The sequence below is a fragment of the Panthera leo genome, chromosome B3, assembly GCF_018350215.1.
Source record: "Panthera leo isolate Ple1 chromosome B3, P.leo_Ple1_pat1.1, whole genome shotgun sequence".
Taxonomy (NCBI): domain Eukaryota; kingdom Metazoa; phylum Chordata; class Mammalia; order Carnivora; family Felidae; genus Panthera; species Panthera leo.
The window spans coordinates 115,530,796-115,556,817 of NC_056684.1; the positions used below are offsets into that span (position 1 = coordinate 115,530,796).

The 26,022-nt window shown below is 38.5% G+C and overlaps 1 protein-coding gene across 2 annotated transcripts; it reads right to left on the reverse strand.

The window, feature by feature from the left end:
• Window positions 1-3,444: 3,444 nt before the first annotated feature.
• Window positions 3,445-26,022, reverse strand: MED6 (mediator complex subunit 6). Of its 2 annotated transcripts, none has more exons than XM_042943659.1 (8): window positions 25,861-26,022; window positions 21,240-21,399; window positions 19,876-19,967; window positions 17,827-17,909; window positions 17,362-17,470; window positions 15,131-15,246; window positions 4,418-4,445; window positions 3,445-3,834 (listed from the first exon to the last, which is right to left on the reverse strand). In XM_042943659.1, the coding sequence occupies exons 1-8, from the start codon at window positions 25,880-25,882 to the stop codon at window positions 3,704-3,706; spliced, it is 741 nt and encodes a 246-aa protein (XP_042799593.1). In that variant the 5' UTR covers window positions 25,883-26,022; the 3' UTR covers window positions 3,445-3,703. The 2 variants fall into 2 exon arrangements, with proteins under 2 accessions (XP_042799593.1, XP_042799592.1); XM_042943658.1 differs by lacking the exon at window positions 25,861-26,022 and adding an exon at window positions 22,481-22,577.

Consider the following 26,022-nt stretch of genomic DNA (forward strand, 5'->3'; position numbering starts at 1 on the left):
GCTAGATGAAATTAAATAAAAAATGCTATAAATGAGCTGCAATCTTGAATGGATGCCATGGTGGCAAGGATGGGTAAGGCAGAGCAGTGAATCAGCGATACAGAGAACAAACTTATAGAGAACAATGAAGCAGAAAAAAAGAGGAAGACTAAGGCAAAAGAGCACGACTTAAGAATTAGAGAAATTAGTGACTCATTAAAAAGGAACAACATCAGAATCATAGGGGTCCCAGAAGGTGAAGAGAGAGAAAAAGGGGTAAAAGGGTTATGTGAGCAAATCATAACAGAAAACTTTCCTAACCTGGGGAAAGACACAGACACCAAAATCCAGGAAGCACAGAGGACTCCCCATTAGATTCAGAAAAACCCAAACATCAACAAGGCATATCACAGTCAAATTCACAAAATACTCAGGCAAGGAATGAATCATGAAAGCAGTAAGGGGAAAAAAAAATCCTTAACCTACAAGGGAAGACAGATCAGGTTTCCAGCAGACATATCCACAGAAACTTGGTGGGCCAGAAAGGAGTGGCAGGATGTATTCAATGTGCTGAATCAGAAAAATATGCAGCCAAGAATTCTTTATCCAGCAAGGCTGCCATTCAAAATAGAAGGAGAGATCAAAAGTTTCCCAGACAAAAATTAAAGGAGTTTGTGACCACTAAAGCAGCCCTGAAAGAAATTTTAAGGGGGACTCTCTGAATGGAGAAAAGACAGAAAAAAAAAAAAACCCAAAAAACAAACAAACAAACAACAACCAACAACAACAAAAAAACAAAGACTAGAAAGGACCAGAGAACACCACCAGAAACTCCAACTCTACAGGCAACATAATGGCAATAAATTCCTATCTTTCAGTACTCACTCTAAACGTCAATGGACTAAATGCTCCAATCAAAAGACATAGGGTAACATAATGGATAAGAAAACAAGATCCATCTATATGCTTTTTACAAAAGACCGACATTAGACCTAAAGACACCTTCAGATTGAAAGGGGATGGAGAACCATCTATCACACTAATGGTCACCAAAAGAAAGCTGGAGTAGCCATACTTATATCAGACAACCTAGACTTTGTTTACTTATTTTTAAACGTTTATTTATTTTTGAGACAGAGAGAGACAGAGCATGAACGGGGGAGGGGCAGAGAAAGAGGGAGACACAGAATTGGAAGCAGCCTCCAGGCTCTGAGCCATCAGCCCAGAGCCCGATGCGGGGCTCGAACTCACGGACCGCGAGATCGACCTGAGCTGAAGTCGGACGCTTAACCGACCAAGCCACCCAGGCGCCCCAAGACTTTAAAATAAAGAACAAATATTGTTAAAATGTCAATACTACTCAAAGCAATCTACATATTCAATGCAATCCCTATCAAGATAACACCAGCATTCTTCACAGAGCTAGAACAAACAATCCTAAAATTTGTATAGAACCAGAAAAGACCTCGAATGGCCAAAGCAATCTTGAAAAAACAAAACCAAAGCAGGAGGCATCACAATCCCAGACTTCAAGCTGCATTACAAAGCTGTAATCATCAAGACAGTATGGTACTGGCACAAAAACAGACACTCAAATCAATGGAACAGAATAGAGAGCCCAGAAATGGACCCACAAACATACGGCCAACTAATCTTTGACAAAGCAGGAAAGAATATTCAGTGGAATAAAGACAGTCTCTTCAGCAGGTGGTGCTGGGAAAACTGGACAGCGACATGCAGAAGAATGAACCTGGACCACTTTTGTATACCATACACAAAAATAAACTCAAAATGGATGAAAGACCTAAATGTAAGACAGGAAACCATCAAAATCCTTGAGGAGAAATCAGGCAAAAACCTCTTTGATCTTGGCCACAGCAACTTCTTACTCAACACATCTCCAGAGGCAAGGGAAACAAAAGCAAAAATGAACTGTTGGGACCTCATCAAAATAAGAAGCTTCTGCACAGCGAAGGAAACAATCAGCAAAACTAAAAGGCAACTGACGAAATGGGAGAAGATATTTGCAAACAACGTATCAGATAAAGTTAGAACCTTAAAGGGTTAGATAAAAGTTGAGAACTTTTCAAACTCAACACCCCCCAAAAAATAATCCAGTGAAGAAATGGGCAAAAGACATGAATACACTTTTCCAAAGAAGACATCCAGATGGCCAACTGACACATGAAAAAATGCTCAACATCACTCATCATCAGGGAAATACAAATCAAAACCACAATGAGATACCACCTCACACCTGTCAGAATGGCTAACATTAACAACTCAGGCAACAACAGATGTTGGCGAGGATGCGGAGAAAGAGGATCTCTTTTGCACTGCTGGTGGGAATGCTAACTGGTACAGCCACTCTGGAAAACAGTATGGAGGTTCCTCAAAAAATTAAAAATAGAACTACCCTATGACCCAGCAATTGCGCTACTAGGTATTTACCCAAGGATACAGGTGTGCTGTTTTGTTTTTTTTTTTTTTTTTTTTTTTTTTTTTTAAACGTTTATTTATTTTTCAGACAGAGAGAGACACAGCATGAACGGGGGAGGGGCAGAGAGAGAGGGAGACACAGAATGGGAAGCAGGCTCCAGGCTCTGAGCCGTCAGCCCAGAGCCCGACGCGGGGCTCGAACCCACGGACCGCGAGATCATGACCTGAGCTGAAGTCGGAGGCTTAACCGACTGAGCCACCCAGGCGCCCCAGGTGTGCTGTTTTGAAGGGACACATGCACCCCAATGTTTATAGCAGCATTACCAACAACAGCCAAAGTATGGAAAGAGCCCAAATGTCCATCAATGGATGAATGGATAAAGATACACACACACACACACACACACACACACACACACACACAAGGGAGTATTACTTGGCAAAAAGAATGAAATCTTGCCATTTGCAACTATGTGGATGGAACTAGAGGATATTATGCTAAGTGAAATTAGTCAAGAGAAAGACAAATATCATATTCACTCATATGAGGACTTTAAGATACAAAACAGATGAACCTGAGGGAAGGGAAGCAAAAATAATACAATAACAGGGAGACTCTCAAATACAGAGAACAAACAGAGGGTTGTTGAAGGGGTTGTGGGGGGGATGGGCTAAATGGGTAAGGGGCTTAAGGAATCTACTACTGAAATCATTGTTGCACCATGTGCTAACTTGGATGTAAATTATAAAAAAATGAATAAATTATAGAAAAAATTAAAAATGAAAATAACTATGCACAAAGAAACTTCACTATTATCATATTTATAGGGGGAGGTTTTTACCTTTTATCTTTCAAATTGCAACTTATTATTTTAATACTGAGAAATGCACAACTAATATAAGAAAATAAGCTTAGTTACTCCTTTCACATTAATCCTTCGTGTTTACAAAGTGCATGTGGAAATATTTCAGCGAGAGAAATAAGGGAAAAAAGTCATGATAAAGTGATTTATACAAATACTTTTATTTTGTTTTTAGATGTATATATAGCAGTATACATTTGAGTAAGGAAGCTGCTCAAGTCTAGTAGGGGAAAGGTTACAAAAGATACATAAAAAATATTTATCAAAAGCATGAGGATCCTTACATCCTTCTTAAAGAACAAGCACATTCTGTACAAATGGAAGGGTCGTGACAAAGAATTTTAAAGTTCAAGAGCCTGTCACGGTAATGAGGTATCAATAATGGACAAGAGGAGTCTTGCAAGCTTCTCTCTGACCAGTACTCACTGAAGCCTCATTCGTTTTTCCGGGGGGCCTTTAGTGCTCACTATCTGTTGGACGTTCTTCGTGGTCTCCTTTTCCTCAGATTTTACAGTTTCTGGTATAGGTTCTGCCTCTTTCTTTGTCTGATCCACTAGACATCAAAAGCAGACATTTTTTGGAGGGAGAGGAAGGTGGAGGGATGAGATCAATTTAGACAAAAGTCATGTGAATGGTTCAGGCTCAAGTTCATTTAGAACTGCTGCTTATCTCAAATGCTAAATTTAGCAGTTTCATCAGGCAGGCGTAGAACCCATTTACAAACCTAAAAACCTGATAACCCAAGCAAATCTGTGATAGTTGACAAAAACACAGGACATTATTCATAAACAAGATATATAGTCTATCCCAGGCTGAACACATAGTTCAATATCTGTTTTCAATGATGAAACAGAACAGCTTTTTTTCACACTGAGATATGAACTAAAAACAACTTCAAATCACCTCATCTTCTCCACACATCCTCAATACTTACTCTTTCCCACTCCAATTAATCTTTCAAATACTAATATGACTACCACAAATCACCATCTTTTGGCAATTCAGCAGATCTCAAAAATTAGAAGTAATGAATTACCATGAGAGTCTAGAAGGACAAAAGGACCACAGCTCATCTTACATGCTATAGTTGTTAACTGAGTTTTATTACAAGTTTAATAAGAACATCAGGAACATACCTGGGACAGGCTTTTCTCCAGACTTTTGCTATAATTTAAAAAAGGCGGGGAGGGGAGAAAACAGGGTAGGTTAGCAAAATTTTCTTCTTCTTGACGTCGTAATTCTTATTAAAATTATACCTTCATTCAAATTATATTAAAATTTACTCCATAAAGAGAAACTACTATTCATGTACCATAAAAAGTAAATTTATCACTTTCTACTTATTCTCATGTTCCAGAAAAGACAGAACTAGAACAAAAGAGTCAAACATAAATAAGTTTCCCTTGAACAGCTATCTATAAAGCCCTCTACCTCTGTACCCAGGCTATAATGCTTTCAAAAAGTAGCTAAGTAGAGAGGCCCCTGGGTGGCTCAGTTGGTTAAGCATCTGACGCCTGATTTTGGCTCAGGTCATGATCTCACAGTTCATGAGTTCAAGACTCACATCGGGCTCCATGCTGACAGTGCGAAGCCTGCTTGGGATTTCCTCTCTCCCTCTCAAAAATAAGTAAATAAACTTTAAAAAAAATTAAGAAAAAAAGTAGCTAAGTAGAATCCAATGGGAGAGAATAATGGAGGCTTTCAAGACTCCCGAGGCTTATTCGTTTAGGGGACATGAACTCAAAGAAAGCAAATGAAATATGGATCAACCCTCCAACTTTTAAAGTTGGCAGGTACGGGAAGCAAAGAGGAAAAAGGTATTTTCCTATGAACGTAAAGGCTTCTGATTAGAGTACTATTAAAAACTAAACTATAGGAAAAAAAGGATGGGGCATCATGAGTCAGGAACAAAGTAAGATCCTCCATTGTGCACAGCAGTTCTTTTATCTGATTATGCTGTCATCTCCCTTTTCCTATTACCCAAGTTAAATGCTTTAAAACTTTTCTCCTCCTTCCTCCTCAAGGCTCACAACCTACCCTTCACCTGAAGCCAATGGCTCTGTAGTCTATGTTTTTAATTTTTTTTTAACGTTTATTTATTTTTGAGAAGAGAGAGACAGAGCATGAGCAGGGGAGGAGAGAGAAAGAGGGAGACACAGAATCAGAAACAGGCTCCAGGCTCTGAGCTGTCAGCACAGAGCCCGACACGGGGCTCAAATTCACGGACCGCAAGATCATGACCTGAGCCGAAGTCGGACACTTAACCGACTAAGCCACCCAGGTGCCCCTGTAGTCTACGTTTTAAAAAAGGGATGTCAACAACCCAAGTTCCCTCCCATCTAACTACCTTCAAACTTATACCCTTACCTATACACACACGTTGCTTTATAGACTTCTCTGTCATCTCCAAAGAAAATGTTCTCTTCATTTTTAAAGTAAACATCTCCAGGCATTTTCTGAATTTCTATGCCCTCCCTAAGCTTTCTTATCTATTCCTAGGACTAAAGATGACCAAATTTCCTGATATCACATGTTCCAGATTCATGCTGCCAACTGCCTACTAGCCTGTCCCAACTGCAAGTTCTGGGAACATCACACTTAATAAGACCAAAACTGAGCTCCATACTATTATCCATTGTGCAGAAAAGATTAACATAGAAGGCTTGAGGCTTCTATGTTTGAAAGGCAAGGGTAGCCTTTGTTGATGACTAGGAATTTGAATTTTGGAAAGTTCTCACCATTCTGATAGTGGTGGCTCATTGTGCCTAGACTGTACAATGTTGTTCATGCTGAACATTTGCTTTTCTTCCAGGCATGTGAATTTTGGTATGAGCTAGAGAGCACCTATAGGATGATCCCCCCCGCCCCCACCCCACCCAAAAAACATTGGAACCAAGCCTCTAATGGACTTCTTGGGCAGAAATACCACACACGTTGCCTCATTTTCGTTGTTGAAAGAACACATTTTGTGTAACTCCTAATGAGAAGGAGAGGATATAAGGAAGCCTGCACATGGGCTCCTCCAGACGCTACTTGTCTTTTTCATCTGGCTGTATATCCTTACTATGTCACTGAAATAAATCTTGTGAGTCCTTCAAGCAAATCTCCAAACATGAGGGCGTTATGGGAACCCTCAACACACCCACATTATCACGTATCTTATGAACACATCAGGAATTAAACATGTACAAAGCAATCTGAGGGAACAAATAGTTTTTCTTACTTTAAAACAAGAGAGGAAATATATGGCACAACATTGAGGAAATGAGAAATTGAGAGGGGTTTTCTTATACTCCTAGCACTGAACCATTTGAACTATACTGGACACTGGACTAGATCTGGACACTGGAATAACATCCAATGCACTCTCTCTCAGCTTTTCTAGTGAATACTGTCAAACAAACTAGTAGGATGTGGTTTCAGATAGGAAAATAAAATGGGGGCACCTTTCTGACAAAATCTGATCAAGTAACCTTGTGATAAATCTAGCTGAAGTAATATACTATGGTGTTCTAGCATCTTCTGAAAACAGCATTGAAAAGACATTCATCATAAAAGGCCCTGAACTCCTATCACATCAGTATCAGTGTAACTCTCAGTAGTAACACAAATTAAAATATGGAAAAAGGAGTTCCAGCAAAGTAGGCAGGACTTTTCTAATATTCTCCTGAGCACTTTCATAGGGGCAACCCAGCAGCTCAACTGTCAAATAATGGATAAGTAGGAGTAAGTTCTGAACTACAAATAGTTCTGGGAGACACAATGGGTAAATAGGGAGCTCGTAGGAAATTTCAAGTAAACCAAGTATCTATTTTCTTCTCTTGATGTAAGGAGAAATGTTTTGGGTAGAAGGAGCAAAGGGAGGAACAATTCTAGAAAAAGCCATCTTTCTCCTAGTTCTGTTACAAAGAGTTGGACATACTCTCCCTTTGGGAGTTGGCTTTGGCCCTTGGATGGTTAAATGAAAGGTGGGGTTCTAAAAAATTTTTTTTAATATTTATTTTTGAGAGAGAGAGAGAGAGAGAGAGAGAGCGCAAATGGGGGAGGAGCAGAGAGAGAGGGAGACACAGAATCTGAACCAGTCTCCAGGTTGAGCTGTCAGCACAGAACCCAATGTAGGGCTCGAACTCATGAACCACGAGAACATGACCTGAGCCAAAGTCGGACACTTAACCAACTGAACCACCCACACGCCCCAGGAAATGTGGGGTTCTAGAAAATGACAACTGAAGTATGACTGTAGCTAAACCTTTAAAAGAAAAATGTAAAAAACTCACTGAAATGATATGAAGTCTACAACCTGCTTCAAAATAATTGGGAGGAAATAGAGAAAGAAGACAAAACAAGCCTGGCTATGTTTAATAACTGTTAAAGCCAGATAACGGGTACATGGGGATTTTGTTTGTAATTATTCTCTTTACTTTTATATATTATCTTAAATTTCTATAACTTTCTATAAAGCAAAGTTGTTTTTTTTTTTGTTTTAAGATTCAAAAGTCTTTGAGTTTTCTGCACTGTCCAGCCTAGCTCATCAGGATAGGACAGCACATGGGACTTAACAGGACACTCAGCCAGGAAAAAAAAAAAAAAAAAAAAAGAGGTCATTCAGCTGGAATACCTCAGAACCCAAACACAGCAGTAAACTACTGAATGTTCCGGCGGTTGGTCAATGAAAATAGAATGCTTAACAACTAAAATTTAAACCCCTAATATTTAAACCACAAATCTGTTTCTTTTCCTATATTCTGAATTTTGGTTAACAATCAAAACCAAGTCTAAATCTAAGCCTGAAGCCTCAGAATTATCCTTACTGCCAACCTCTCCAAATCCAACCACCAAATTTGGGCAATCCTGAATTCAAATATCTCTTGAATCTATCTTCTCTCTACAGGCACAGAATTAGTTCAAGCTCTCCACAACCTAACTTCTCTGATTCTAAACATCACCTTTTCCTAAGCATCCTCTACATTGTTAATGGTCACCTTCATAAAACATAAAACTATACTGCATTACTTCCTTGCAACTTGTTTTGTAACATTTAATGGGTCCCGACTGCCACCATTCATAGTTCTCAGCTAGTCAGTGGTAAGCATCTAGAAGATGAGGTACAAAATATTTCTAGGGCACCTGGGTGGCTCAGTTGGTTAAGCACCTGACTCTTGTCATGATCTCATGGTCATGGGATCAAATCCCAGGTGGGGCTCTGGGCTGAGCATGGAGCCTGCTTGGGATTCTCTCTCTCCCTCTCTCTCTGCCTCTCCCCTGTTCACGCAGTCTCTTTCTCAAAATAAATACATAAATACTTTTTAAAATCTTTTTTTTTTTTTTTTTTTTTAAAAGAGATTTCTCAGGGCGCCTGGGTGGCTCAGCCGGTTGAGCATCCGACTTCAGCTTAGGTCATGATCTCATGGTTCAGGGGTTTGAGCCCCATGTCGGGCTGTGTGCTGACAGCTCAGAGCCTGGAGCCTGCTTCAGATTCTGTGTCTCCCTCTCTCTCTGCCCCTCCCCTGCTCGCACTCTGTCTCTCTCTCAAAAATAAACAAACATTAAAAGGAAAAAAGATATTTCTATACTTCAAGAGAGCATTATTTAAAAAAGAATATATAAAAATTGACACTGCTTTGGTTTGTAGTGATGACAGTTCAAATAATTCAAATAATGTTTAAAATAGCAAATAAATACTGGACTATAAAATGAACCATAAATTCCTTTGTCCAGCATACAAAATCCTCAGTCTAACCCTAACCATCTTTTACGTCTTGTATTCCATTACTCTTCCCCACCACAATCACATAGGGTAATATTTAATGTATACAATTTGATGAGTTTGGACATACACATGCACCTGGGATACCACCACCACAATCAAGGTAAACACATCCATCACTTCCCAAAAGATTCCTTATGTTTCTTTGGTTTTGGGTTTTATTCGTGTGCTAAGAACACTCGACAAGACATCTACCCTCTTACCAAGTTTTTAAGTGTGCAACACCATATGGTTACCTATAGGCACTATGTGGTACAGCAGATCTCCAGAACTTATTCATCTTGTATAACCGTAACTTTATATTCATTTAACACCTCCCTATTTCCCCCCTTCCTCTGTCCTCTGGCAACCACCATATTTTCTGCATCTGTAAGTTTGACTACTTTAGACACCTCATATAAGGGAATCATATAGTACTCATCCTTCTGCAACTGACTTATTTTACTTAGCATAGTGTCTAACAGGTCCACCCATGATGCTGCAAATGGTAAAATTTCCTTCTTTTTAAAGGCTGAATAATATTCCGCTATACGTATATACCACAGTTTCTTTATCCATTTATCTGTTATTGGCCATGTGGGTTGTTTCCCTACCTTGGCGACTGTGCACAATGCTGCGATAAACATGGGAATGCTTCCAGCTCAAACTATGCTACAAAGCTGTGGTTAATCAAAGCAGTGTGATATTGCCATAAAAAGACACATACGTCAATGGAACATAACAGAGAGTCCAGAGATAAAGCCACAAATATATGGTCAATTAGTTAATAACAAAGGACTAGGAAAACACAATGGGGAAAGGACAGTCTCTTCAATAAACAGTGTTAGGAAAACTGGACAGCCATGTGCAAAAGAATAAAAGTAGACCACTATCTTTTTTGCAAATTTTTTTTTAACGTTTATTTATTTTTGAGACAGAGAGAGATGCAGCATGAATGGGGGAGGGTCAGAGAGAGAGGGAGACACAGAATCTTAAACAGGCTCCAGGCTCTGAGCTGTCAGCACAGAGCCTGACGCGGGGCTCAAACTCATGGACCACGAGATCATGACCTGAGCCGAAGTCAGATGCTTAACCGACTGAGCCACCCAGGCACCCCAAAAGTAGACCACTGTCTTATACCATACATAAAGATTAGCTCAAAATGGACTGAAATCATGAGACCTGAAACCATAAATATCTAGAAGAAAACATAGGCCATAAGCTCCATGACATCTGTCTTGGAGATAACTTTTTGGTTTTGACACCAAAAGCAAACACATCAAAAGCAAAAATAAACAAGTGGGACTCCATCAAAAGAAAAAGCTGCACAGCAAAGGAAACCATCGACAAAATGAAAAGGCAACCTACAGAACGGGAGAAAATATTTGCAAATCACATATCTGGTAAGGGGTTATGATCCAAAATATATGAAGAACTCATACAACTCAAAAGCAAAACAACGAAACAAAAACACCGAACGACCCAATTAAAAAATGGGCAGAGGAACTGAATAAATATTTTTCCAAAGAAGCCATACAATTGGCTAACAAGTACATTAAAAGGTGCTCAACATTCTAATCATCAGAGAAATGCAAATCAAAACCACAATGAGATATCCCTTTACACCTATTAGAATGACTATCATCAAAAAGACAACAGATTACAAGTGCTGGTGAAGATGTGGAGAAGAGGGAACACTTGTACCCCGTTGGCAGAAATGTAAACTGGTACAAACAGTATGGAAGGAAAACAGTACAGAGGATCCCTTAAAAAATTAAAAATAGAAATACCAAATGATCCAGCAAGCCCACTTAGGAGGATATATCCAAAGAAAATGAAAACAGGATACTGAAAAGACATCTGCATTCCCATGTTCACTGCAGCATTACTCACAATAGCCAAGATATAGAAACAACCTATAATCAAAAGATGAATAAAGAAAATGTGGTATGAAATTGAGTCTTTTCCAGCCACCAGAAAGCAGGAAATGCTGCCATTTGCAGAAAAAAAAGATGAACCTTGAAGGCATTATGCTAAGGGAAATAAACCAGAAAGAGAATGTGAAATACTTTCACATATAAATGAAATCTAAAAAGGCCAAATTCGGGGGCGCCTGGGTGGCTCAGTCGGTTAAGCATCTGACTTCAGCTCAGGCCATGAACTCCCGGTTCATGAATTTGAGCCCCGCGTTGGGCTCTGTGCTGACGGCTCAGAGCCTGAAGCCTGCTTCAGATACTGTCTCCCCATCTCTCTCTGTTTCTCCCCCACTTGCACTGTCTCTCTCTCTCTCTCTCTCAAAAATAAAGATTAAAAAAAATTTTTTTAATAAATAAAAAAAATAAAAAGGTCAAATTCATACAGAGTAAAGGATGGTTATCAGTGGCTTGAGAGAGGGTTGGCAGAAGAGGAGTATGTTGGTCAATGGGTACAAACCTCCACTGATAACTTAAGTTCTAGGGATCTGATGTACAGCATGGTGGTTACAGTTAATACTGTATTATACATTTAAAAGTTGGTAAGAGTGAATCCTGAATGATGTCACCACAAAAAAAGAAAAGGCAGTTATGTGACATGATGGAAGTGTTAGCTGATGCTATGGTAAGTCACTTTGCAATACAGAAGTGTACCAAATCAGCACACTGTATACCTTAAACTTACACAATGGTAAACACTAGTTACATCTCAATAAAGCTGAAAACAAAAAGTTTACTACCATGTATTTTTTATGGGATTGTTTTCTTAATCCTCCTCAGATAGTCTGTTGTTAGTGTACAGAAATTCAACCAATTGAGTGTTCATTTTGCATCTTGCAACTTTACTGAATTCGTTGATTAGTTCTAACCGCTTTTTAGGGGAATCTTTAGAATTGTTATGTATAAGATTTGTCACGGATCATGTATAAAGACAATTTTACTTCTTTTCCTACTTGAATGCCTTTTATTTCTTCTTCTTGCTTAATTTCCCTGGCTAGAACTTCCAGTACTGTGGAGAGTGGGCATCGTTGTCTTGTTTCTGATCTTAAAGGAAAAACTGTTTTTCACCATTGAGTATGTGGGCTGTGGGTTTATCACATATGGCCTTTATTACGTTGAGGTACATTCCTTTTATATCCATTTTCTTGAATTTTTTTTTAATCATAAAAGGGTGCTGAATTTTGTCACATGCCTTTTCTGAATCTATCGAGATGATCACGTGATTTTTAACCTTTGTTCTGATAATGCAGTATATCACAAGATTCATTTCAGTATGTTGAACCATCCTTACATCTCAGGGATAAATCCCACTTGATCATGGTGTAGGATTCTCTTAAGGTGCTGTTAAATTCAGTTTGCTAGTTTCAAAGTTTTTGCAAAACTTTTGCAAAAACAAGTTTTTGCTTGTTTCATTGAGGATTTTTGCATCTGTGTTCATCATGGATATTGAACTGTAGTTTTCTTCTCTTGTAGTGTCTTTGTCTGCCTTTGGTATCAGATTAATGCTGTCCTCATAAAATGAATTTGAAAATGTTCCCTTCCTCTTGCAATTTTTGAAAGAGTCTGAGGACTGGTATTAATTCCCTTTAAATGTTTGGTAGAACTCACCAGTGAAGTCATCTGGTCCCAGGCTTTTCTTTGCGGAGAGGTTTGTGAGAACTAATTTAATCTCCTTATTTACTTTTGGTTTGTTGAGATTTTATATTTCTTCATGACTTAAGTCTTGGGAGGTTGTATGTTTCTAGGAATTTCTTACAGGTTTTCCAATTTTCTTTTCTTTTCTTTCTTTTTTTTTAGGTTTTCCAATTTGTTGGCATGTAATTGTTTATACAGTCTCTTATGATCCTTTTGTTTCTATCTCCTCTTTCATTTCTTTTTTTTTTTTTTAACATTTATTTATTTTTGAGACAGAGACAGAGCATGAATGGGGGAGGGTCAGAGAGAGGGGGGAGACACGGAATCTGAAACAGGCTCCAGGCTCCGAGCTGTCAGCACAAAGCCCGATGCGGGGCTTGAACTCACGAGCTGTGAGATCATGGCCTGAGTCGAAGTTGGACACTTAACCGACTGAGCCACCCAGGCGCCCCTCTCCTCTTTCATTTCTAATTTTACTTGAGTCTCCTCTTATTACTCTAGTTAAAAGTCTGTCAGTTTTGTCTTTTGAAAACAACTCTTAGTTTCATTTTCCTTTTCAATTTCTTTGCATTTGCTAACTTGTATGTGAAAATTAAGCAACATACTCCTGAACAACTTAGGGGTCACAGAAGAAATCAAAAAGGAAATCAAATCTGGAAAGAAATAAAAATGAAAACACAACATACCCAAACTTATGGGATGCAGCAAAAGCAGTACTAACAGTAACATTTATAGTAATAAATGCCTACATTAAAAAGAAGAGGGGTGCCTGGGTGGCTCAGTCAGTTAAGCATCTGACTGACTCTTGATTTCAGCTCAGGTCATGATCTCACGGTTCACAAGTTCAAGCCCCACGCTGGCTCTGTGCCGATAACACGGAGGCTGCTTGGGATTCTCTCTCCCTCTCTCTCTCTGCCCCTCTTGCTTCCCTGCTCTTGCACACTCTCTGTCTCAAAATAAAAATAAACTTAAAAAAAATGTTTTTAAAGAAAAATGTTAAAGATTTTAAAATTTTTAAAAAAAGGAAAGAAAGTTCTCAAATAAGCAGTCTTAAGTTTATAGCTCAAGGAACTAGACAAAGAAGAACTAACTAAGGATTTCTGGTTTCTGAGAAATCTGTCCATGAATTAATATAGCCATTAATGTGTCCATTAATACTCTTTCATGTTTCTGGTTTTGTGTGTTCTATCCCCATTTTCTAGATCAGCATTATCCAAAAGAAATATGTGAACCACAAATGTAAGTTGGTAGTTACATTTTCAAACAGAAACCGATAAATTTTATTTTTTAACCAAATATATCTAAAATAGCATTTTTTCAACATATAATCAATATTTTAAAATTATTAAGATATTTTACTTTTTCTCCCTAAGTCTTCGAGCCCAGTATGTATTTTACACTTCCATCACAGCGCACCTTAGACGAGCCATGTTTCACATGCTTGGTAGTCAACATGTGCCTAACGGCTGCTGTTCTGTGCATGTCTAGGTGTTCTTCCCCCACCCAGCCTCCCTCATAAATACTATGTACTCACTGAATGAATGGTCAACGACACCTCATCTACACTGTCATGGGTACTCAGATTCCTACAGACACTATGATACATTTGTTTATTTATTCGAAAGACACAATTTATCTCCAAATACAATTCGCAAGATTTCCTGCGCTGCTTTCCACTCTGTCTTCTGCTCCCTTCATCACATTAGCATTCCAACAGTGCACTCCTCTCACACAAGGAGGGTCAGGGAAAGGGGAACAGGAGGCCTGTTTTAAAGTTATCTCAAAGTGTGAAAAATCTCATTTAATCTAAAACGCACCTGAAAATCTTAGTCCCCCAACCTTGTGTACACACAGCCCTGGTAAACACCTGTATGAACTAAGACTAACCAGGAGAATAACATGTTCACATACCTACCTCACTTCAAAAGCTCACTTTGCTATTGCTGTCAAAACCACCCAAAATAACAATGGAATTCACATAACTAAATCACCATTATGATGTAACTCTATTTATTACTACTCCTGCTTCCTCCATTTATTATGCCAAATGCTCTACCTCAAATGTTCTTTTTATTACAAAAGTTTTAACTAATCTATCATTTAAGGACTTAGATAGCTACCACATCAGGCTGAAAGGCAGCAGACAGAGTAAAAACAACATGTTTCAGATTCTAGTTTAGTTACCATCTATGACACTTTCAGCAACCTTTGAATGAGAACATTGTGCATATGCAGTCCTTAGTCTGTGAGGATTCAAAGAGAAAATAAACTTAAAGGCACAGAACAGTGTTAATTACAATCCCCTTACCTACTTCTTCCATTAAGTCTTTGAAAACCTTTCCTTTGATTCAGATACGATTTTTCGCCAAGAGACCATTTTTTAATTAATGAGGAAAGTCAGTCTTTTTAGGTCACATCTGAAACAGTTCTCGATTAAAAATAAATATTCCAGGAAAAAGTGTCAAATCAACATTAACCACATGCATTCTCATTACCTGCACAAATTTGGGTGGAAATTTCTGCCTAAGGTCCAGGAGCAAAGCATCCACACGTTGTCTCTGAAAAATAGAGCTTGGTTCCTCTTTCCTTTTGGCTTTAGGTTTGACTTTATCTATTAAAATATGAAATCCAAATCAAAACACTGCCTAATTAGTTTGGTGTCTTATATTTTACATACCTTTGTCCACCATGAATATACTCAAATTATCATTATTTTTAATGACTGCTATTCCAAAAACCATCCCCCCAAATAAATTAAACACAACATATACAAACAAGTGTTCTAACTCTCCCTCTTAAATGAAGTTAACATTTTAACATTTAAAATGCTGACTCCTCCGGCACCTAGGTGGGTCAGTGGGTTAAGCATCTGACTCATTTTCGGCTCAGGTCGTGATATCATGGTTTGTGAATTTGAGCCCCACGTTGGGCTCTGTGCTAAGAGCACAGAGCCTGCTTGGGATTCTCTCTCTCCTTCTCTCTCTGCCCCTCCCCTGCTCTCTCTCTCAAAATAATTAAACAAACTTCAAAAAATCTTAAAAAAAAAAAAATAAAAAAATGAAAAGCTGATTCTTTTAAAGATACTTCAGTTTTGGTATGTAAGCATACATAGATATTAAGAATTTTAAGGCTGGGGCGCCTGGGTGGCTCAGTCGGTTAAGTGTCTGACTTTGGCTCAGGTCATGATCTCACAGTTCGTGAGTTCAAGCCCCACGTTGGGCTCTGTGCTGACAGCTCAGAGCCTGGAGCCTGCTTTGGATTCTGTGTCTCCCTCTCTCTGTCCCTACCCTGCTTACACTCTGTTTCTCTCTCTCAAAATTAACGTTAAAAAAAAGAAAGAGAATTTTAAGGCTAAAGTTTTCCATAATTATCTAAATCACAATCCAGAGTATTAATTTGAAATTATCTTGTGTATATTTTAAGTATATTAAAATGGTCTTCCCACTATACCTAATAGCTACAAATGGAAATGCAACATTCACAAACTCAAGTTACCATACTCAATTATAAAGACTGTAATTCACTGGGAAGGGCAGGGGACAGGACAAACCAAACAACAGCAGATCATGAAGAAAGAAAGAAAAGAACCTGCAAGAGAATTTCTGAAATCAAACGTGTGTGGAACTTCCTCAGAAGGTTAAGTGGACTGAGGCACTGTCTCTCAATGAAGAGTTCCAGATAAGTTTTATTGCAAACATTCCATTATAACAGGGGCAAATAGCTCTGGGGAGAAACCTTCCTATGTCAAATGTTGCCACCTGCACCTACTATTAAGAATAAATACAACTGATGGAAACCAATTTGACAATAAATTTCACATATTGAAGAAAAAAAAAAAAAGAATAAATACAACTGTATCTGAAAGACCATTTGCTCCATTTAAAGGCTGAATTCTGGGGCGCCTGGGTGGCTCAGTCGGTTGGGCGGCCAACTTCGGCTCAGGTCATGATCTCGCGGTCCGTGAGTTCGAGCCCCGCGTCGGGCTCTGTGCTGACAGCTCAGAGCCTGGAGCCTGTTTCGGATTCTGTGTCTCCCTCTCTCTGACCCTCAACCATTCATGCTCTCTCTCTGTCTCAAAAATAAACGTTAAAAAAATAATAATAATAAAGGCTGAATTCTATTTAAAAGCTATTTTTCCCTCAATAACTTATTTTGAGTTGCTACTTCTCAGAGAAGGAAATTTCGAGTATAGGTATATTGTCATAGACACATTTCCAGGAGTACTTTTATTGTAAAATACGGTGCAGAACAAGTAGCAGATTAGCAGCTATGGAAACTAGGGGACCTGGGTAGGTAGTAACATGGAAAGATCATTAAACAGACTGGCCATCTGGAAATAGGGCTATAAAAGCATCTCCCCTACTTTGAAGACTGGGGATATTTAGGCTCCAGATTTCAAGATGACTCAACAGTTAGGTAAGCAGGATACATCATCATGATTCATTCCAAACACTGATTATCCTCTATATGTTCCAAATATTTTAAAACCTTGAATCAATTTATAAAAGATTACCAGTTACCTACAGATTAAAATTTACATCTGTTCCTATGGGAAAGCTATTATTACCAAATCCAGTTACAGGAATCATAGCTAGGACAATGCCATCACCCTATGAAATCTTCCTATGTAAAACACACCTAGAAATCAATAGCCATTTTCCTAAAGAAAACAGCTTCATTCTCAAAACACCAAAGAGTTCTTAGGAGGTCCAGGTATTCTACCCACCTTGTTCTTCATGATCTTTGAAGTGCCACCAATAACCTTTGGAAGGATGATATCGACAGTAGGACATAGCTTCATCAAAAGCTGACTGAATGCCATGCACTGCGGTGAGCTTGTAAAAAGAAAACAAATTCTGAATTTCTCATTAGATCAACTAAAATCTCCAAAGTAAACACCCACAAAATATTACATATGCAAAGATAGTAATTTTCTGGGGTTTTTCCAGAACCTGAATCACTATAGAGCTGGGCTGTGATATATACTTTTAACACGGACTTGGCCCATAGTAACCAATGTTCAAGATATTCTGATAGTCAACCCTTCATACCAACCTACACGAGAAAGAGAAGGAGAAGCTTTTGTTGGATTCCTGGATACTTGATTAAAAGTTGATTGATTAAAAGTTTTGATTAAATATAGCTTGATTAAAAGTTTTGTTTAGTGTTTCAAGAATGTGAAGATACTTACCACCCTAGAGTTTATAACTGACCCCAAGTCTGGTGCCTGATAGATCACTCCAGCAATGATATAGTAATCAGCCAGTGGGATAACTAAAGCAGTGAAAATAAAAACATTCATGAATACAGCTATGCATACAAACTGCTAAATAGATTTTCATAAAAAGAACAACTAAAATTTGCTATTTTTCCGTATTAAAGCTTAAGGCATCGTTTGGCAATTCCCATTTTTGTAAATAAATTTATATTGGAAAACAGCCATACTCATTCATTTATATTATCTAAGGCTGCTCTGACACTGGTTGAGTAGCTGTTACAGACTCCACGAGGCCCTCAAAGCCTAAAATATTTACTCTCTGGACCATAACAGAAAAGGTTTGCAACCTAGAGCAGTGCTTCTCAAACTTGAACGTGCCTCTGAATCACCTGAGCATCTTGTGAAAGTCAGATTCTTATTCAGTAGGGATAGTGCATTTTTAATAAGTTCCCAAGTGATCGAACGCTGCTATCACTCAACTACACTATGGAGAATAAGACCTTAGAGTGAGAGATTTAGGGCCTAGGGTGAAGATATCAGATGCACTGAACTTGCCACTGCAGGGACGCCTGGATGGCTTAGTTGGTTAAGTGTCTGACTTTGGTTCAGGTCATGATCTCACTGCTCGTGAGTTCAAGCCCCACGTCAGGCTCTGGGCCAACAGCTCAGAGCCTGAAGCCTGCTTCGGACTCTGTGCCTCTCTCTCCCTTGGCCCCTCCCTCCCTTGTGTTCTATCTCTCAAAAATAAATAAACAACAAAAAAAATTTTTTTAAATAAACACTAAAAAAAAAAAAAAATTTTTTTTTTTTTAAACTTGCCACTGTGCCCCATTCCTGGGTCCTAAAGAAGAAAACAGCTGCTAGTGAAGCTGGTACCACCTCTGTCGCTTCCATACCTTGAACCCTCTCATCATGGAAATCTTGTTCCTGGTCTTGCCTTTGTCTAAGGTTCTTTTTTCCTTGGGGAAGGGGCTCTAGATCATTGATTTTGAAATTACATTTGGATTCTTGACTCTGGAACCACAACTTCTTTAGCAAGTCATTCTTTGCTCAAGAACCAATACCAGGGTGCAGGTTTTTCCTAAATGTCTTGAAAAGGTTATCTAATAAGGAGATAAAGCTGGTCATGTCTGGAATAGGTGACTAGCTCTTTGATTCAAAGTCAAATCTGAATTCTGCACCCTTCAGTATGATTTCTAGAGCAAGTTTATGTTTAGTAACAGAAGCCAGGTAAGAATTTTGGTTGAATAGGTCAACGAGGATTTTCAGTTGATCCTCTATCAATTTGTAACAGAATTAGACTCAGCGGACTGAGATGAGACATTACTTAGGGCACCAGAGGTTCCCAATAACTATACTCACAGAAGAGGTGGCTGCAACATAGCAAGTTGCTTTGTTAGTGCTTACAGAGTTGTCCTTGGGCACGCTAGAAGACTCCTGATATCCAAGCATATGACTAGTGGAACTTGGCTTTTGAAATATTTCCTAAGTGGTAAATTTATGCCTGCTATACTACAGTGCCTAGACAATTTGTCTGTAACAACATGGTTACAATGGAAACCTCATTTCCTTCTGAGAAGCTGGAATTTTGGCAGGCAGAGGATGTCCACATGATTAGCCTTCAAAAGAAACTGAGTATCAAAAGGCCTTCCCTGGGCAGACATATTACACATGTGCGTGGGGGCTGCTGGAGGGAGGATGCACTTGGTGAGGCCCTTCGCAGGAGGGAAAGCAACGGAAGCTTACACGTGGATTCCCACAGATCCCGCTTGATATGGCTTTTTCCCTTATTCATCTGTCTGTGGATCCTTACTGCACTGCCATAACAAATCTTGATTATAACTAACATACCTAGATGCTGAGTCTGCTGATTCCTCTTAGCAAGGCACTGAACATGCATATGGTCTTGGGGATCCCCCAAACAGACCCCAATCCAAAAAGATAAGAACATGTGGCTCAGAAAGTTAAGTAAGCCATGGCATTTTAAGAAGAAAATTATGCCTGAAGTCTACACATTTTTACCTTGGGTAGGGGACTGCCGCTGTTGCTTCCGAATGATAAAAAGAATGGGCTCTTGAGCGTGTAGAAGGATGTATTCCACTCCAACCATTTGACTGAAAACAGAACACAGACACCCAGAGATCTATGAATGCTCAACAAACAACTGTGTAGAACGTTCAGATTATTATATAAAAATACAGCAACATTATAAATTGGATTAAAACTGCCTATGTTTGATATTAAAAACTGGCTGTCCAATAAAACTGGCTATTTTCCCAGATAGGTGGGATATAAAGTAAGATTTGATTTTTAAACAACAAAGTTTCTCTATAAAAATTCATAATAAACTTAAATCTGAGCATATTCAGTCATAAAAGTACACTGAAGAGTGTACATTTCAAAAAACTGCAACTAAAATAGCGTGATGCTTCCTGAGATACATAAATATATGTAAAATCTAAAAATATATAGTACATGAAGACTATACATGTCTTGACCATATATTTCAACTCTATATTCTACTCAACTAGAAAACATCAAAAACCTTATCCTTCCAACACATTTTTTTAACCTGCCAGATTGTTTAAAAGCAACAAGTTGTCCTAATAGTTGTAAATATTTGCCTCATAACAAAAGTCATTTAAAATACCACAGAAATTTAATTTCATGAACCCTCTCTGATGTTTAATGATAGATTAAAAACTATATACACAGCTGTTTCAGAAACTTTTGTAATAATTCTTAATTATTTAGCATCCTAACTCTGAAAAAATACTTTGCAATTGTCAAGCAGAAATTTTATTTGTCATACAAAGAAAAATCTACTATAAACCGGACTATAGTTTAAGACATTACATTCGATGTAAAAGAGACGGTAAGGGGCCCCTGGGTGGCTTAGTCGGTTAAGCGTCCGACTTCAGCTCAGGTCATGATTTCGCGGTTCATGGGCTCAAGCCCTGCGTCGGGCTCTGTGCTGACAGGTCAGGGCTTGGAGTCTGCTTTAGATTGTATCTCCCTCTCTCGCTCTGCCCCTCCCTCTGTCTCTCTCTCTTTCAAAAATATACATTAAAAAAAAAAAGAGAGAGACAGTAAGTATGGTCACCTGGTTGAGGATAACAGTTGATTGCTAAAATCACTAATTAGAGCTGCATCTAAACCTAATAGCTGTATTTTACTAGACAGTAATATATGAAATTATACAGAAAAGACTTCCTAGGTTACAAGTGATTACTGATCATTCTTTTGCATGTCAAATTTGTACAAACCCAAACAAAACTCCAGTTCTTCCCAAACTTCTACTCTGTACTCACTATCCATAGCTTGAAAGAACCATTCATTTCAAAATCTCTAACTGGCAACAATGCTATCTTCTTACAGTAACTTACTTTAAGTGTTCTAATGTAAGCCTCTGCATTTTGACCACTTCATTATTACATGTCCTGTCGTAGAAAGGATTACTTCTTTCTGAAAAGTAATCCAGGACACTTCCACTGTTCAAAATGGGGATCCAGGAACTGTCAACCCAAGAGATTCCCAGCAGATTATCTATAGGAAACAAAATGATAAAGGATGAGAAAAAAGTAAAAAAGCCAATCCAACATTTATTATGCATCTAATGCAGGAAGCATTATGAATATAAGGATGACAAGGATCCTAACCTATACACTTTCACAGAAGAGGTAAGTGTGCAAGAAAGCAATAACAAGGTGACATGATAAGCACCAAAATAAAGATATGAATAAATGTGTTATCAGCGCATGGTGGAGGGAGAATACTTTGTCTGAGGGAACAGTAATGATTTTTCACTGGGTGAGGAGGAGGTGGGTTTTAGCACTACACGTTAAAGAATAAACAGAGGTTCATCTAGGACAAAAAAAGGTGGGGGAGGGGGGGCAAAGTAATTCCAAGCAGAGAGAATGCACATACAAAGATAGACCAATATAGAGGTAAGTGGTTAGAGAATAATTTGATTATGTGAAATGATAGGATATAAAATGTAGAAAAGTCTCAAAAAATTGGAAATCTTGAGTTTTGTTCAAAAATTGTCAGACAACATGCATCCCAAAGAAAACACACTCACAGCCACCAGTTTGAGATCTCACCAATTAGGGACAGAGAAATAAGTTAGGAAGCTATTATTACAGAGGAGATAATGAATGTAAAAGTTATGAAGTTAATGAGAAGTAGAATGCCCTTAATTACATACAATTTCATATTTTGGAATAGAATTAACTCTTTAATATTTCAAAATGCAAAAAGAAAAACAAGACATGGTAAACAGAACTAGATAGCTTTAACTACTGAGCTTTTATTGGCTATTGATTGCAATAATGTTCCATATCATTGATCATACTAAATCCCATTAAGAGTAAGTCTGAACATCAAAATGCCTATTTAATACTGGTTAAAAAAGGGAAGAACTGAAAACTTCAACCTCTCTAAACGGTAATTGCTTCTGGCACCTCTGAAAAAAAAAGACCTAATCCAAGGCAATAAGCGGTTCTGAAGGAAATGAGTAAAATGAGAAAAAGTAATTACATAAAGGTAAAATGTGCTGTGTGTGTTGCAAAACCAAGGAAAAAGCAAACAGATGAAGTACATCAATGACCAAATAATCAGTACTGACCATTAAGATGGTTCATCATAACTACATCATGCCATAATATCCAAATATCAGCCCAGGAAATAACATTTTCAGCAAAAGATTTTTTTAATGAAAAGCAACTAAGGATAATCATTATTCTCAGCTTTAAACACTACAATCCAGTTATTAAAGTAGTTTTCTTTAAAGCAACTTTCTTACACATTTCTTTCTTATTTCTTTAGGAATGACTATTAACAAAAGCATTTGTAGATGGACAATTATAGGTTTCTCACATAATGGAACTATGTCTGTATGATGTCATAATAGGTTACTGACAATAAACTGTTAAATTATTACGGATCATTTCAGCATAGGTAGAAGAGTCATTTGCAGAAACAAATGTGTAATTAGAGATTCTACCTATCAACGATTATGGAGAGTCAATAAATATGGGCATGAGATAATGAAGACTGGTGGAAGGCAATGGCGATGCATGGGAAAATAAGGACAAATAGACATTCTTAGGGGAGAAAACAGACAATTTCCTGAATCATCAATTATAAAGTCAGAGAACTTAGGAACCAATACTCATTTAGGAAAATAATGATAATGAATTTGGCTTGGATATATTAAGTTTAAATAAGGAATCAGAATTCAGAAGGAATCATAAATGCCATCTGCTCCAAGTGACTGTTCAGTATATTTTCCCTATAATTTTCTTCACTAAGATGTATCCTGATCAGCAGTCCTATGTCATATTTTCCTCATTTGGTAAACTAATCAAAGCTAAAAACCAGGCAAGTATGGCTTAGGAGACCAATACAAATGCAAAGAATACTGTTTACCGCTTCTGAACACTGACTTTGCGCCGGGCACTATTTTAGCCACTTTATCACACAGAACTCAAAGAGGTTGGTACTATATAGATACTACATAGTATCCATATGCTAGATTGTGTACATAAAATCCTTAGCACATTGTAATAACCCAATAAATGTTAATTAGGGTGATGTTGGTGGCAGTACCAACAATTTATTTTAAAATTATCATGAGCAAATTTATCTCTGGCTTAATCAAGGCTGGTCTAGTTTGTACCTTTCCTCCCCTCCCCCCAGTTTATGCCTTTTTGAAAAATAGAGACTCCTTTTATTTTCAAAAAGGTGTGAGGTTAGTATATCATTTAAACAGTCACGCTAGGTTGAACTCATTTCAAATGTCAGTATCTCTCCAAAGCCTTTGTCTACTTTGCAAGACAAAAATAATGGCTTCTTTCTCTATGTTCTCACAGAAATTTTTTACACTTTTATTAATACTCATAACCAGAAATACAAACGTGTTCTCATTATATTTGACTTTTTAGACGACTGAGGCCATGTCTTGCTCATCAAGAACTTGCATAGGGCCAGATTTAAAATAGTCAGCAAATGTTAATTAATTTATGATTGAGGGCCAAGGACAAGTGACTCTACTCATCACAGGTTCACATATACTCCAGAATCCAAGGACGTTCACTTACAAAATGGTTAACTGAGATTAAGAGGGTGATATGTGGCTGAGAAAATATTACCTGTCCCACTTGAGGACTACCTGTGATCACACCGCCATTAAGAGAATACACTACTAAGTCAAACAAACTCCAACCACTTCTTACCACCTCCACTGTTACCACCCTAGTCCCAGCTACCTCATTTCCTTGTATTACAGGAATGAATTCCCAACTGGTCTTCCTAATTCCACCCTCACCTTTCTACACTGTTCTCAACAGTCAAAGTGATCCTTTAAAAAAAGAAAGTCAGATTATGATCATCACCTTTGGTGAAAACCTCCCAGTGGCGGTCTGTTTTACTCACTGGAAAAGCCAAAGACTTTACTATGGCCTACGATCCCTACCTATATGATCAAGCCACCAATTACCTTTCTGACCTCATCTCCTTCTCACCTCCTCTCTCTCTGCTTCAGGCATACTGACCTTACTGTTCCTCTAACACACCAGACATTCTCCCACCTTAAAGCCTTTGTAATGACCTTAACAAATCTAAGTAAAAGTAAAACATTGTGAAAGGTAAGTATTTGAAAACACTGAGGGACTAAATGTTTCTCTTTTTTATTCAACAGCAAGAGAACATGTTGACATAGCCTAACTACAGCTCTCTAATAGCAAGTGATAAAATTAGGCACTTGAAACTCTCACAATGAAAAAAACAAAAAAACAAAACCATAAAAACACGGTACAGAAATGCTGAAGATCACTGGACATTCTGAATAACTATAAATGAGAATACATTTCTATTAAGCGTGCTAGACCCCAATTTGGTTAACATAGAAAAAGGAATCTCAAAACACTTCCCTTTAAAAATCAGGTATATGCAAACAAAAATAACCCTAGGTGAAAACGATTAGGAACATATTACAGTTAGACATCTTTTGAGGAAAGCCCTTTTTCTTTAATTGGCCAGGGGTAAGAGGGCTTGCATCTAGGTACAAAAATTCACACTTCCTTAAAGGAAAAGTACACAAAGTTTCAAACGGAAGTAAATATAGATTGAGAGTTTCTTACAGGTGTAAGAAGTTTTGTGGAAGCCACCACCACAACAGTAAAAAATAAAGATATTCACGGACACTCTCTCACTCTCAATTTTTTCTCGTTCTCATGAAGAGTAACTTCCATGATACCTCCTCCCAAGGGGGAAGCTGGTCTGTTTGCAACGAAATTCTCACGCTTCAAGCTATATTTTCACTCTTTGAAATTCCAGAGCACAATTCCTAGGCTTCTTTCTTTTTCTTTTCTTTCTTTTTTTTTTTTTTTTTTTTTTTACAAATTCAATGAAAAAGATGTGTGTACGTGTGCTGGGGAGAATGTATAGCCTAATTTATACGGAGATCAAATAGCAATTAAGGGATGTTGCCTCCCTGTATATATTCACTGATTCAACAAATACCTGAGCACCTTTACAGTTCAGTTGTGAAAAAGGACCGATCCTTGCGCTCAGTAATTGTGGTGTGTTCTACGGCAGGTATTAGAGACTCAAAAAGAAAATCTTCGGGATTCATGCCCGGGGACGCGTGGTGCGCAGTGTCAGGAATAAGGCAGCTCCCACGCCCAGTCCCAAGAGATGAACCAACTCACGTCATCCCACCTCTCGGCCCAAAGGCCACCACCCCTTCACCTGGACAAAACAGCCCCAGTCTTGTTGGAGAGCGTGTCTGCAACAACACTGCAGGTCTGAGGGCAAAGCCCAGAGCTTCCAACCCCTTCGTTTTGAAGCTTCTAAGAGACCGCTGAGAAGCTGGGGAGAACGAATTTCGCCAGATCAGAGCCTTGGGAGTTACCACAAACGAACCTGAACCTTGCCCCCGCGAGCTACAAACCCCCAAACCAGCTCCCAGCCAATCAGGAAACAAAGGGTAACAGCGCCGGTTACCTCGGATATCCACGGCCGCCATAATCCCCAAAGCGCTCGCGGGTTCTCTTTCCGGCGTGCAGTAGAAACGTAACAGCTCCGACGACGGAAGCGGCGCGAGGCTGACTGCAGGGACTGCGAGGAACGCCAGGCGGAGACTGCGCGGCCTGGAGAGCGGCCTGG